The sequence below is a fragment of the Taeniopygia guttata genome, chromosome 10, assembly GCF_048771995.1.
Source record: "Taeniopygia guttata chromosome 10, bTaeGut7.mat, whole genome shotgun sequence".
Lineage (NCBI taxonomy): Eukaryota > Metazoa > Chordata > Aves > Passeriformes > Estrildidae > Taeniopygia > Taeniopygia guttata.
The window spans coordinates 8,237,525-8,251,500 of record NC_133035.1 but is presented as its reverse complement, the minus strand read 5'-3'; the positions used below and the strand labels follow the sequence as shown (position 1 = coordinate 8,251,500).

The following is a 13,976-nucleotide window of genomic DNA, read 5'->3' as shown; positions in this document are numbered from 1 at the left end:
CATAAACCTGATTATGCTACTCTAAAGTACCCCTGTCTTAAGTTTTTTGGTATCCTGTTCCACTACAGCAATAAACAATCCCACTTGTCTATCATTTCTGGTTCATGATGGTGGCTTTGTCATCTATGATCCCGTAATAAATCCTGAAGATTTCCTTCTGGCCCTCAATAGTTATTTGTATCTTCTCCTTTAGAGCACAAAAATAATATTTCAAATATTTAGTCTGATTTTCTAAACACAGCAAATACTGAAATGTGGAATTTTCAGTACTCATACTGAAATGTGGAATCAGACCAGAAGATATCATGCAGGTTACCTGTCTGCTCTAGTCATTGTCCCCAGTGAGACCTTTCTCACCAGACTTAGAGAACGAATTCAGGTGTGATTGCACCACTTGCTGGAGATAGGAACATCTCCACATTTTTATGAAATAAATGTAGAATTTTTCCCATGAAGATGCTGACTTAGAAGGGGTGTTTTACTCTCAAGATAAGGACTACAACTGCACAGCTCCTGAACAAGGAAATCTGCTTTAAGTTACCAAATATGGAATTCATGTTAATAGAAAAACAACCATTAACCCAAACTAAAATACAACAAAAAGACTGATTCTGTTGCAGTAATTGCAGCTCTTTGAAGTCTTGACTGTATAGGTTACATAATCCACTCTTCTTTCTTATGATTATTTTATTCTTCCATTCCTCATGAAGTCTGAACTAGGAAAAGCAAGACCATTACAGCCATTCTTGCATGGTTCAGATGAGAAGTTTTTTTCTTTTTGTGGTGGATAGCAGCCAGACAGACACTGTTAGCCACATGACTGGTACGTGTAACTCCCAGAAGTACAGGCATGGATGTGTGAGACAATAGGGAGGAAAGTAAGTATCACAAATGACAGGAAGAAAAAGTAGAAAAACAGCACAATGATCCAGCTGGCCATTATTTTGATGACTGTGGGGACTGATGGCAGTTTGAGCTGTAAAGTCAATGTCTAGAAGGAATCACACTGGAACTTTATTTACCTACGTATATTAAGCCACATTCTGCAGTGAAGGGGAAGTAACTTTTTTCCTGCCATTCATTTTTCAGCATAATTTATTTCTCTTTAGAAGGCAAAAATCCAAGCACATATTGAAACAGTGTTTGACTAGACGCTGAAATTACACATAATATCATCAGCCTGAATTTATTGTGTAATAGAGTCAAGTGCAATAAAAGCTCTATTAAGATCTTTACTTCTTACTGGCAAGAGTCACCACAGGTAGAACCTAATGATTCTCAATCAGGAACATAGCTCTCATTCCAGCAGGTTAATGGACACTAACTATGTCATCTTGTTCTCCTGCTAGTTTTCAATTAATGTGGCAGCATTACAGAAAGCACACAAATTGCCCATTAAACTAATTTTTTATTGATAGCATTTGCTTACTGATGAATACAGCACATCAATTAGACTCCTTTCTTTGGTAATTCATGCTAGCAGAAATACTGGAAGAATCCCAGGCACTGTCTATTAGTGAGAAACTTGCATAGTAAGAAAGTTGGAGCAAGCAGGCCAGGTTTCAGCTTATGCAGTGCAACTTTCCTCTAAAATGTGTGAGACTTAGCAATGGTTGCTGTGAGATCATGTGCCCACTAGAAATTGTTAATAACTCATGATTCTGGCTGCTGTTTTCAAAGACCTGCAAAAACAAGGACAGGGGTTTACTTTGATTTATTCATTTCAGCAAGCAGAAGGAATCCAGGTATCTTGCAGGTAGCTGATAACTTGAGTTATCAGCATTCTGAGTCATGACCCATATTGTGTACTTAATAGATCCTGTGAACATTAGGGATTTTAATTAAATGATAGAAACAAAAATCTGTCACAGATGCTTTATCATAATTTTCACTAAGCACATTACAGGTGAAACAGTGCAGTGATACAATAAGGACATAAATTATAGCAATTGTGTTGAATGTGCCCCTTGTTGATGGAGTAAACAAGTTACTCTTTGTCTCCATAATAGGGAAAAAGCCCACAAGTTTCTCTCCTCAATTTGGTTAAAAGACACCTCATAGGACCTTGGAGACTTCACCTCAAATTTAAGGATAGCCAATTGGACAGCAGCCAAAAAGTCCTGCCTAAGCAATTCACTAGAAAAGAAGAGAACAAAAGAAGTAATCGCTTTTGTGAAGTGTTTTAGCAGGAGCAAAAACCTCTTGCCCTGGCTCGGTTTTTCTCTGTAAAGAGCTTTGTTATTTTGCCTTTTATTAGAACTTTGCTGTTTCCAACACTGTCACAGGAGCCATCCTGCTACTTTTATGCCATATGAGGTAGCTGAGCTATCTTGGGTGTAATACTTATCTCTGAGAGCTTATGAGACCTGGCTCGGAGAAACCAAGTATTACAATTGCTTTAAATTTTCCTTATGAAAAATTGGTACAGTTTCGGTCTATTCTCAATATAAGAATTCAGTACAGGTCATGGGTAGCTCACTGTGAAATGGTTAGGGCAACCTGCTGAAGATACCTTAAAATGTTGACCCAAACAATATTTCCATGGTCTGTCATGTTCCCTGAAGGCGATTGAGACAATCTCGGTGATTTCTTTGCTGCTTCCTGCTCTTTTTGCCTGCCTCCACCCTCAGCAGAGCATGTTACAGGTATGACTCTAAGGCCCGTGGGGTTATTAGTGCCTTTTTATCTCCAGATTGATGTTACTCATGCACTAAGGACCTTTTAAGTCCACTAAAAGACTTCTAGAAATTATAGGTAATCAATATTAAAAGTATTAATTATTTTGTCAATTTTTTGAAAATTGGTTCTATCATCCCTACATATATTTTCCAAACTTACTATAGATAAGTAGATATTTCTATTAGCTTTAAAGGTTACCTTTATTGGTGAGAACCACCTGATATCACTATTGTAATTTATTACAAAGGAAAGTAGTGTTCTTCTACTTAACAGAAAACGTGACATATGTTTTGAAAGATTTTTCTGAGGGGTAGAAAACTGTGTTCTTTTCTTGAAGTCACGTTTCAGTCTTCAAAAGCACTTCTTGCAAATACTGGCAGTGAATTAAAAGTTTGGTAACACTATTCCATAAGCACATAGCTGGGAATGCTGGGCTTTAGTCCTGGCCCATGTGGTTGGTTTCTGTGTAGTTTTGAGCAGTTTCAGTTCTGTAAAATGCAGATAATAGCACTTAATAATTGCCCCTACAGGAAAATCGTCTTGAATAATGCCTTGAAGGATGATTTGGGCAGTGACAACAGTTAAGGGAATTTGGCTTAAATTTAGCAGGAGAGGTCAATTGTACCTTGTGTTAATTTTTTTCTTGGAAGGACATTAGTGCCCAGGTGGTTCAGGCCCAGCACACTGCTTTGCCTTATGCTCCTGGGAAGGAACAGGAGAGAGGAGCCAGAGACTCCAGCTAAGAGGAGCATGTGGCCAAATCAGGACCTTCAGTCATACAGAGCCTGACTGGAATTTCTTAATCCTCTTCTGTTTGTACACCTGTTTTTACCACCATCTTTTTCTAATCCCCCTCATTCTCTTTCCTATTTGTGTACATTTAGTCTTTATCCCTTTGTCTCTCTGAGTCCTGCCTAATTATAGATCTTGAAATTAGGAATTTATGTTTGCAATGATGATGTTCGCTCTCCTCATGTGTCATATCTTTCTTTCATTTGTACCTTTCATGTTTTGTTGTGTTATAAGCTCTTTGTATGCTTTCAGCAGGCATCTCCTGTTTCATTAAACAATTAAACAGCGCTGCTACATTGCACCTCTGGGTTTAACAGATATTACCTAAATTTTACTGGCCTGGATTGAAGTGGAAGTGTTTTAGTTATGACCTAATTCAAATCAAGGTGAACTCAGAAGCTGCTTGAAGCACCTTTCATTAATAATGTAGCATGAAATAAAAGCAACACTAAAATGCTGGTTTGAGTCTTTTAGTTGGCAGCAATTTAATCTTTTTCTACCATAGCTCTCTGTGACTTTCCGTGATGATGAGTTAAAGTTTGCTTCTTAGGTTTTCTTTAAATACGAATGTTTTGTTTAATAGGAATTAAAATAGTAAGTCATGTTTTTGTATTTAGGATTAAGAGAATACGAATTGAATGTGAATCTAATGTGGCCAGTTTGGAAATATCAGTGTGCAACAAGTGACAATTGTATCAAACATGTCTGGATTTTCCTCATATCCCTCTGTACAATTTTCCACCAGGTAGCCTGAAAGTTACATCATTGGAGTTAGAAAGAAATTATAATGGGAGAAGAAGCAGATTCCCTGCCATCTTTAATAACTGTTGGTTTGTTTGAATTTCAGGCACTTTTCCTGTCTCTCTTCTAAATACATGTGCCCTGGTGTTCCAGCAGTTATGAGTACATTGTTGGCCAATATAAATGCTTTCTATGCTCATACAACAGCAGCAACTAATGTATCTGCCTCAGATCGCTTTGCTGCTACTAACTTTGGGGTAAGTACATTTTCTATTTTAATAGAGTTCTGGTCCTTTTTTTTTTTTTTTTTCTTCCTAGTATATTCCATATTAACTTCTACATTGAATTTTTATTTTAATTTCTCATTTTAAAGAGTAAGGGTTGTTGTTAGCTCTTGAAAATTTTACCCTGAGTCTTTAAAGTCAATCATCATAAAAGCCAGAGAAGATGTTGCTCAGCTCCTTGTGAGGTGTAGAGGGTAGAAAGCGCTGGCACACATTCATGGTACTAAAATCTCCAACAGATTTTTGTTTTATTGCAGTGGGCCTTGCAAACTGCTAACTGCATTAGACTAAGTATTGGATGCAATTCCTTTCTTGGGCTGTGTCATCAGTGAATTCATATTAACCTAATAGATGTGGCCATAAATGCTGCTCTTCTCACAAGGATGCATAATAATGGACTCTTATTTTTGCTGAAATTTTTGCTGGTGAATTGTCCAAATACTGGATTCACATATCAGAAATTTTAGGAGGAATAGTAGCAATTCAGGATGTGGTAATACTTCCTTTGTTATTGCCAAATTTGCTTCTGTGGATAAGTATCGCACAGGGTGGACTTCCTAGTATTTGAACATGATAATAAATAAATAAAGATCCTTATTCTTCACCTTCAGAGGAATTGAGAACAGTAGGGCAGAGCAATAATTCAGAGAGGTTGCCTCCATAGCTCTGGTATTACACATGCTACAGAGGGTATAAACACAATCTTATGCTGAAAAATGCTTTTATTTTTTCCACTTTTTCCTTTTTTTAGTAAGTCTTTTATTTGTAGGGCTGATATCAAAGGTACATTTGATGTAGCAGTTTCCATAAAATACCATTTATTGACATGAAATAAAATATTCTTAATAATTAACATTTATCAAATTCACATTAAAATTTAAAATTCAAAATTTTATTTGAAGTAATGTTAGAAGCACTAGTACTTTTCTCCAGTATTAGAAAAATAGAGGAATTATGAATTTCAGATTTTCAAGATAAAATTATGAAATTATGCATTTGGATGCATAAACCAGGAATTACTTAATATCTTTGTGTGAATAAGTCTTCTCTTTCAATGTTCAAGCTTTATTAGACATTTGACTTTGATGCAACTTTTGAAATTTAGAATGGTTTTGCTGGATTTTTATCCTTTTTTCCCATTTTTCTAATGATCAGAACTGCTTTTGTCCTCAGACAGGGCAGAGATTAAGTCCTTTCTCTGATGTTAATGCCAGTTTGCCTCTGACGCAATTCGAATCCAATTCATAGTTCAACAGATGGATGGAAAAAGAGTAGTAGGCATAACTAAAAGAGATTTGGAGCTCTTTTTTCAAACAATTGACTTATAGGCAAAATATTAGATTATTCTTCTCTCCTGGGTCAAAAGGCATTTGTTAGTGAATAGCTGCACATCATTCATCAAAAAGAACATCTCAAATTCAAGTCCTCAGGCTACAGCTGGGAATGATTTGGCTGACTGAATATTTAAGTAGAGCTTTATAACATGACAAAAAAGTTCTCTTTTGATTCATCCCTTAGGGAACTGTGCCAAATTAGTGGGGTTTGGTGTAGGTTAGAACTCCACTGATGAGAGACAGTGCACAAAGACTCTATTTTCAAATTCCTGATCATCGCGTTTGAGGGATGGTGCAGATACAATCAGTGCACCCTGAGAGCTATCAGCTACTGCTTCTTCCAGAAGTCTGCTGCTTTCACATAGGCTGAGATTTCACAGTTTTGTGCAGTAGACTATGGAATATTTTCTAACATGGTAATTAGAAACTCATTAGTGTTACTTGAGAATGACACAACTCAGCTGGAAATCTCACAGCAAAATACTTTCGCTGCTCCTTTATCTATCAAGATAACGAGTTTATCTTCACATTTGAAAGGAAATAATATAATTTCATTGTATTTATATTGCTTTAACTTATTCTTACAAAATCCACTGTTTCAGAAGTATAATTTTCAATCATACTTTTACACCAAATTCTGTTTTAAATTAGCATAATTTCTTACTTATTAAAGGAAGGGGGAGGTGCTTTCCTCAAGAGTTTAATCAGTTTCAAGGCAAATACAAGACTGGAAAATGTTGTGTTGCAAAATCTTTGTGACCTCCCTAACATACTGCACGGCTGCACAGTGTTGAATGCATACCAGGTATACAACATGGATAGAAAGGGGAGAAAAAGTGAAAGAAGATGCATTGCCTGGCCTTGAAATGCAGGTGTTTCAAACCATCACTTGTATATGAAAAAATAGAAAACAAATTGATTTTCAAATAAGTTAAGAATGGAAAGAAGGTTTCTAAAACCCCAGCAACTACAGGTACCTGCAAATTTTAGTGCAACATTTTCTTGTTTTCTTTTTACAGAGAGAAAAGTTCATAAGGCTGCTGGATCAATTGCACAATTCCCTGAGGATTGATTTATCTAAATACAGGGTATGTACAACATACTCTATTTGAGTCAACATGAGACCCCCTCCCCCGAAACCTCTCAAACAAAGATTTACAGAATTTAAGCTGTTTAACACAATTATTTTTTCCAATTTGATGAAAAGAAAAAAAAACTCAGTATTTTCTTTCAAAAAGCTAAGAATGGGTGACAGGATTATCACATATTCAAGAGTATTCAACCCTTTCTTGAATATGTGATACTCATCAACTTTGATTATATTGATCTATAACTATTCTTAAGTTAATTCATCTGGGAATTACCTTCACTGACTCAGGCAGTGCAACAGGAAGTTACTCCTTGATTTTTTTTCTGGGAGCCTGACATCTTTGCTATAATTTGCATGATAAGATCCTGGTAATGTTGAAAGAATCTTGTCTCTCTGTTTTTCTATGTGGAAGGATTTAATTTCATTTCTGCCTCATAGAATCTCCTTCCACTGAGCTGTGCTCCAAAGCCAGCCTTTCAGGAAAGCAGACACTGGGTACCTGCCAGTTACCATTTGGTTCTGAACTCCCTCTCCTTCTCCAATCCATGGATCATGAAACTTGTGGACAATACCTAAGTTAGAGCTTCATCACCTGTGGCTCTCCTTTCAGCTTCTTGGAGCAGCAGCCTCCAGATCAAGGATTTGTCTGTTCATGAGGCCTGCTCTCCAAAACTGGAGGAGAAAGGGAATATTTAAAAGAACCCCAAGGCATTAGAGGGAGCAGAAGTTGCACATACTTAATTTTTAAGACCATATCCTTCATGGAGGAGATACGTTCATGCTAAGATCTTTTAATTTTGAAGAATGCTATCCAGATAGTATCATAGCATGAGGCTGATATTTCATTAGTAGGAAGTTATGTAAATAACACTACTTCACATCACTCTGTTAACCCAGAGATTGTAGCAAAAATTAATTCTATTATTTCTACATTAAACTTACTACTGCTTTTATGCCTACAAATGATGTATGTGCCATGTAAAACCCATGAATTATTTTCATTTGCAATAGTTCTCAGTCTTCTTGTAACATTTTTTTACTCCATTCATGTTTTGGAAATATCCTAATATTTTGTATTATTCATATTACAAATGTAGGAGCATTATTAAAGGTGTTCCTACTCATGTCCAAGGGATGCTCATCATTAACTACCTCACAGGCAGAATTCGGGTACATCTCTAATCCTTCCAAGCAGCACTTTGTTTTCTTGAGTGTTTCTAACTAGTTGTTCAAAGATTTTACCTGTAACTCAAATTTTGCATGATTCCTTTCCCTGATTCACCAGGATAATTTTCCTGCCAGCAATTCTGAAAGACTCCAGGATCTGAAATCAACTGTGGACCTGCTTACCAGCATTACTTTTTTTCGGATGAAGGTATTGTCCTTTACTTGCACAAAAAAATTTCCTGACAGAAAAAAAAATTATCTTTTCAATTAGTTTAAAGTCAAGTCAGAGAAAACACACTTAGCTGAACTCCTTTGGAATCATATAGAATAATGGTTTTCTACTGATAACAATGAAATCACAAGTCAGACAGCAAAACAGACCTGATAACTATTCACTTTAGTCTCTCCAGACATTGAGATCTAAGTGGTCAAGCACGGAAATATTTTTGGAACAGAATGATACACATTAATATTACTGAATGAAAAAGAAACACAAAGCAAGCTTTGTCATAATAGCATGTGATTCCATTGCATTAGGCAACTACATAAAGAGAATTAAAATAATCTATTAAGTTAAAGTTTGAATTAGTGTATCCTGAAATTGAGTAAAAAAATGAACCCTTTGCTTTAAATAAATGCTATTTGGCTCATATTCTTATTCAAAGGAAAACACATATTATATGGTTTAATTGTTTCCTAAATAATAAAAAACTGATAAAATTAAAACCCTAAGATGCAAAGATGTAAACTCTTGGGCACACATGCCTCTTTCATTTTAAAAATATTTTAATTTAAATAAAACTTAGTGATAAAATCTACTTGCATGTGTTTTAGTGTATCTTAGAACTAAATACACCTCTGTAAATCCACAATTTTAATTATTTTTATCATGTATAACAGAACTCCATTCAACACTTGGATTTCTTGTGTACAATCTAGTTCTGACATTCTCCCATTTATGAAATATTTAATTAGGTCCTGGAATTGCAGAGCCCCCCTCGAGCTAGTACTGTGGTGAAGGACTGTGTAAAAGCATGCTTGGATTCAACTTATAAATACATTTTTGACAATTGCTATGATCTGTACTCCCAATTAGTGGATCAGGTAAGGTCAAAATGAACTTGTTCTGTGCTATTGCTCAATCATGGTTGTTAGTTTGCCTTTAGTAAACAGAAAGTTTTCTGGTGCTCCTTCATATCAAAGCACTCAGATTTTCACTTTATTTATGCATGGAGGAGCAACATACCATAAATACTCCCATAAGACATCATTTAACTCTAAAATGTTTAGCATGAGTTTCAAAATGGACACATTACCTCATAATGTAGTCATCAAGTTTGACATGACTGTGGAATTGTCCAGTGGTTTTGGGGAAGATGACATTTGATTGATTACTGTTCATTTAAGATTTGTAACAGGAAAATAGTTATTTAAAAATCTAACATTTCACTTCTGTAGCTTTAGAAAACAATTTAATTTGCTGGAAATTATATAGTTTTTCCAGCCTTATAGCATACTTATATATACTTATAGCATCCAGCCTATAATGCATACTTGGATCCAGGCTTTAGTAACTGCTTTAAGAAAGCAGAGGATTTCTTAATATTAGTCTATCAAGTTGAACTGTCAATGCAAGATAATTTTAGCCTTTTTTGTTTTCCAAGTGTCATGCAAAATCCTTGAGAATACTCTTTATTTTTTAATATAATATGGTCATTCTATAAGTAATGTTAGAATTAATTACTGCCTTAAAGGAGCATCACTTCTTTATCATATTGCCACCTGTGCCTTGTATTTGCATTCTGGATAGTACACTTTAAAAATGGTAGTTCTGTGACTATTCCAGCTTTGAATGGAATTATCTAAGTTCTTTGGCAAATGCACCTTTTTTTTGTGTGTGTGTATAATTAATAAGAATGCTCATACTAATGATATAAGACTTCAAATTAAATTTATTTGAATTTATTTATTTATTTAAGGGAAAGATATTTCTCTTAAATCCAGAATATGAATTCCTGTGTTTTAGGAAAGGTGATATTTGCTATTCAGCATTTCTGAATGAGAATTTGTTTTCTCATGTTGGATTCCTGTTATGTGAGAAAACTTAACTGTAGCTTTGAATGTAAGAAATTCTCACCAACACTAATAAGCACTGCACACTTAGTGCTGATGTGTGTTTATCCTACAACAGATTATATGTGAGTTGAGTAGGAGTATAAATTAGTGGAAGGAGCAGCTTCAGGCATCACATCTATTTACGTCATGAACTGTTCTGTTTTCTCGCTAATGTTTACTCTGAAGCAATTTGATCTTGTCTGGTAAATATAATATGAAGTGCTGCTAGACTGGGTATTGCATAAGTCTGCAGTTTATCAATAGATTCTAGTCCTCAGTAAACAGCTAAAAGTGAAGAAGTCTTACCTCTGCAAAGCATTGTGACAACTGCAAAAGCTTATCTATATTCAAAAAATTCACAACTTTTTTATGTGAAGCCATACAGTCATTTGGCCTGTCTATTTTAAAATATGGTTTTGAAGTGCAGGGATATTACAACTTTTCTGATTAGTAGAAAATGTAAAACCTCCTTAAGTAAGGGTTCTCTCCAAATTATATTTGAAGCAGAACAGGCAGTGTTGTTATTATATTTTTCTCCCACACAACTCTGCTTAATGGTGGAGAAGTAAGAAGTCCTGAAATTAAAAAAAAAAAAAAAAAAAAATCCACAAGTATTCACTCAGTTGGAAAACTGAGTTAACTGCATTTCATTGTATTTCTGCACCTCTTGAGTTCTCTTTCACAAGATTCCCAGCAGTGGCAGTTTTTTTAAGCAGACAATTGTCTGTACAGTTACAATCACCAAGCAGTGCAAGAAACTTTAGTGAAGTATAAAACGCAACATTTAAAATAAATAGATTGTATTAGGAATAATTTATTTCTAACAGCAAATCACATTAAAAAAATTGAAGCAACAATCACATACAATCTTAATGCCAGACAGTAAAACCTTCTTTCCCAGAAGGTGGGAGACAATTCTGAGAAATATAACTGGTCTAGCTTTAATAGAGAGATGAGTAAAGTTAATTCAAAAGACTACCTGAATTCTATATCAGTTCTTGAGTTGTACAAGGAGACTTTGTTCAGCATGATCCTCTTATGTTTTCCTATCAGTATATCCAAAAGTGCATTTAGTTTTAGGAGCACTTGAGTATGCAGCTTGTTTGAACCTATAGCTCTGGAGGCTTTCCAGCAAATCCAGGTGACTGGCTTGTCACTGTTATAGCAATATTCACTGTTATAATAATGAAGCACTAACCAGTATTGTCATAACATTTCATTATCTTTTTGTCCAAGCCTCTTAGATTAGACTAGATTCCACCCTTAAGCCTTCCTCAGTACCCATTCCCTTATCTCTGCTCTCCTCCCCATCAGGTGATGTCCCTTCTCCTCAGAGGGAGGGAGCTCATCCTAGTGTGGTTCTGCAGCACAGGAGGTTCATGTTTTAGCTGCACAGCTGAGCTCTGAGAACTGAGATTGATGAGTCCCAAAGCAGCAAGAAATGGTTCTTATGTAGGTCAGCACCTGCTCTCACTCAGGGGAAGGACTGGCAGATGTCCTGCTGAGGCTCCTGCAGGCTCAGAGTGTATCTGTGTGTAACGCAGGGTAACCACCTTCTGCAGCCGCTTTTGGCTGCAACCTAAAATTCTCAGAGATGCCTGCCACGGTATTTCGAGAAAATATGCTTCAGGTCTGAATGTGTGGGATTGTTTAATTTTGGGGTGAAAATAGAGCAATGACTGTTTAAATTGAAGGGCTTGAACTGGAGTTTTTGGATATTTGCCACTATAACACAAAAAGTAAATCACAAAATATGCTCAGCAGTCTCCAATTTCTCTTTTTATTACTCTCTACCTTTGTGTTAGGCAGGCAATCACCGTTAAAAAGCTAATGTCTTGCAGCAAAATTTCACCCCTGAGGATATTTCCTGGGGTGAAGCATTGCAAATGCTAACAAGTATGCAAAAATGTCATACTACAGTTCCACAGCAGAATACAAAGAACAGCTGATGGCAAAAAAACTATGACTACCGCAGGCAGTAAAACATGATAGCTTGACAGTCTTACTGACGTGTATATTGCTGTCTTCATTATTGGAGACAAAGGCCTCTGATGAAGAACTGTCTAGCTCCTTACCCAGCACATTAAATATTTTCTCTTTTTAATTAATAGTTATCTGAGTGAAGTGCTTAGCTGCCCTGTGATAAAAAAAACATCCTGGAGAAGTAGTTTAGGAAGCACTTTGATAGCTTTCTGACTCAATTTACTGATATGTCACTCTTTCTGTTTTCTTGAGAAAACAAATGTTGAAATCCTGGCTGGTGCTTACAGTGACTGAAGTCTCTTCAATAATTCTTTTTGCAGTCTTCTCCACTGAGTGACACCGATGAAATGCAGACCATATCCTTCATGTTATCTGAAGAGCTCTTGATCACTACAAATAATTTCATGTTCGATAGCACCAATATACTGGAATAAAACACTGGAGTGCTTTATATTTGACACTGGCCCATCAGAACAGGCCTGATATTCTACCAGATGTTAGGGGCCTTTACTTGAGTCTTTGCTCAGCTCTCTATACTGTCACAGCACAGCTTGGTGCAGGCAGGAGGTAGCAAAAAGCACTTGACTCGTTCAGGAGCCAGGGGTGGTACAGCTGCAGCAGCTCACTACTCTGCCCTTGCCCTTTAGCTCTCACAGGGGTACAGCACCTTGGGCTGGGTTGATAATGAGCTAAACACATCCCAGCTCTGGGAATCGGAGCTGTGCATGAGCACATGGATGCTTTGAGGGCTGGCTCAGTTTTGCTTTACTCAGTTGCGGGTCCCTGGTCACTTTTCCATTTGGGATTTGGGAATCCAAGCCTCATAGTAGTTATATGTAATATATTATGTAATATGTATTATTACATAATACTACTCATAAGTAGTATTATATGTAATATAAGTAATAAATATGCAGTTTAAAATATGGAAGAATTGTTAAAATTAATATTTAATTATCTATAACTGGTCTATAAAATTGCCCTCTGTGGCCTTGTGTTGATCAAGGCTACTGTGTTGGTTTCCCCTGAGTCTCCACTGTATCATTATTTATGTAGAAAATACTGTATTCTGAAACCTAGCTTGGGGCTTGCAGCAGACAACAATATATAACTTTCTGATATCGTAGGATTCAATTTATCAAAGTCACACAGATAATAATAAAGGCACAGAACATAACAAAATAAAAACAAATAAAATTAAACCAGACATTAATACTACAATCTGGTAAAATCAGTGATGGGAGAAGTTGAAAGCCCTCTGTGTCTCAGACCTGGCTTTACAGATTTCTCTCAGGGTAATAGAGATGTAGATTTTAATCTTGCTTCACAGTGGGTCTGAGATTGCTTTCTCCAGTCTCAGCCCCTTTTCTAGAGTACAAAATGTTTGTTTGCCAACAGTTTAGCCTTTTTTGTTTCCGTTAAACTCAGAAAACTCCCTCTACATTTTATTTTTCTCTTTATGAGAGTATCAAAACACAAGTAATGATTTTGGAGGCTCTGTGCTGCATGATTCATTGCTTGCAAATGAATTCAGTTGACTAGGAAATTGATAGTAAAAGGGAATTGAGAAAAACATGATTCGGTGCAAATAATTTATTTTGATTCATAGTCTATGAAAAATTGCTCTTATACACTTCCTCTTTTTGATTTTGATTTCTTCTGTGGCAAAAAGCAAAGAGTTATCAGCTGGTTTGGATGTTGTATTAAAAAAACCCATAGAAAATCTTCAGTACTTATTGTATTTGTGAATCTTAAGTGGACAATATGATTTCTCTTTAAAGACACTTTTCT

General features: G+C 35.9%; 1 protein-coding gene across 8 annotated transcripts in view; it reads left to right on the top strand.

Annotated features, from left to right (window-relative positions):
- UNC13C (unc-13 homolog C) overlaps positions 1–13,976 on the top strand; it is a 165,084-nt gene that overhangs the window by 92,952 nt on the left and 58,156 nt on the right. For all 8 annotated transcript variants that reach the window (XM_072933703.1, XM_072933702.1, XM_072933704.1 and 5 more), the window contains 4 exons: positions 4,319–4,469; positions 6,850–6,918; positions 8,206–8,295; positions 9,063–9,191. In XM_072933703.1, coding sequence (XP_072789804.1) covers positions 4,319–4,469; positions 6,850–6,918; positions 8,206–8,295; positions 9,063–9,191 — 439 coding nt within the window. The remainder of the gene's footprint in view (positions 1–4,318; positions 4,470–6,849; positions 6,919–8,205; positions 8,296–9,062; positions 9,192–13,976) is intronic.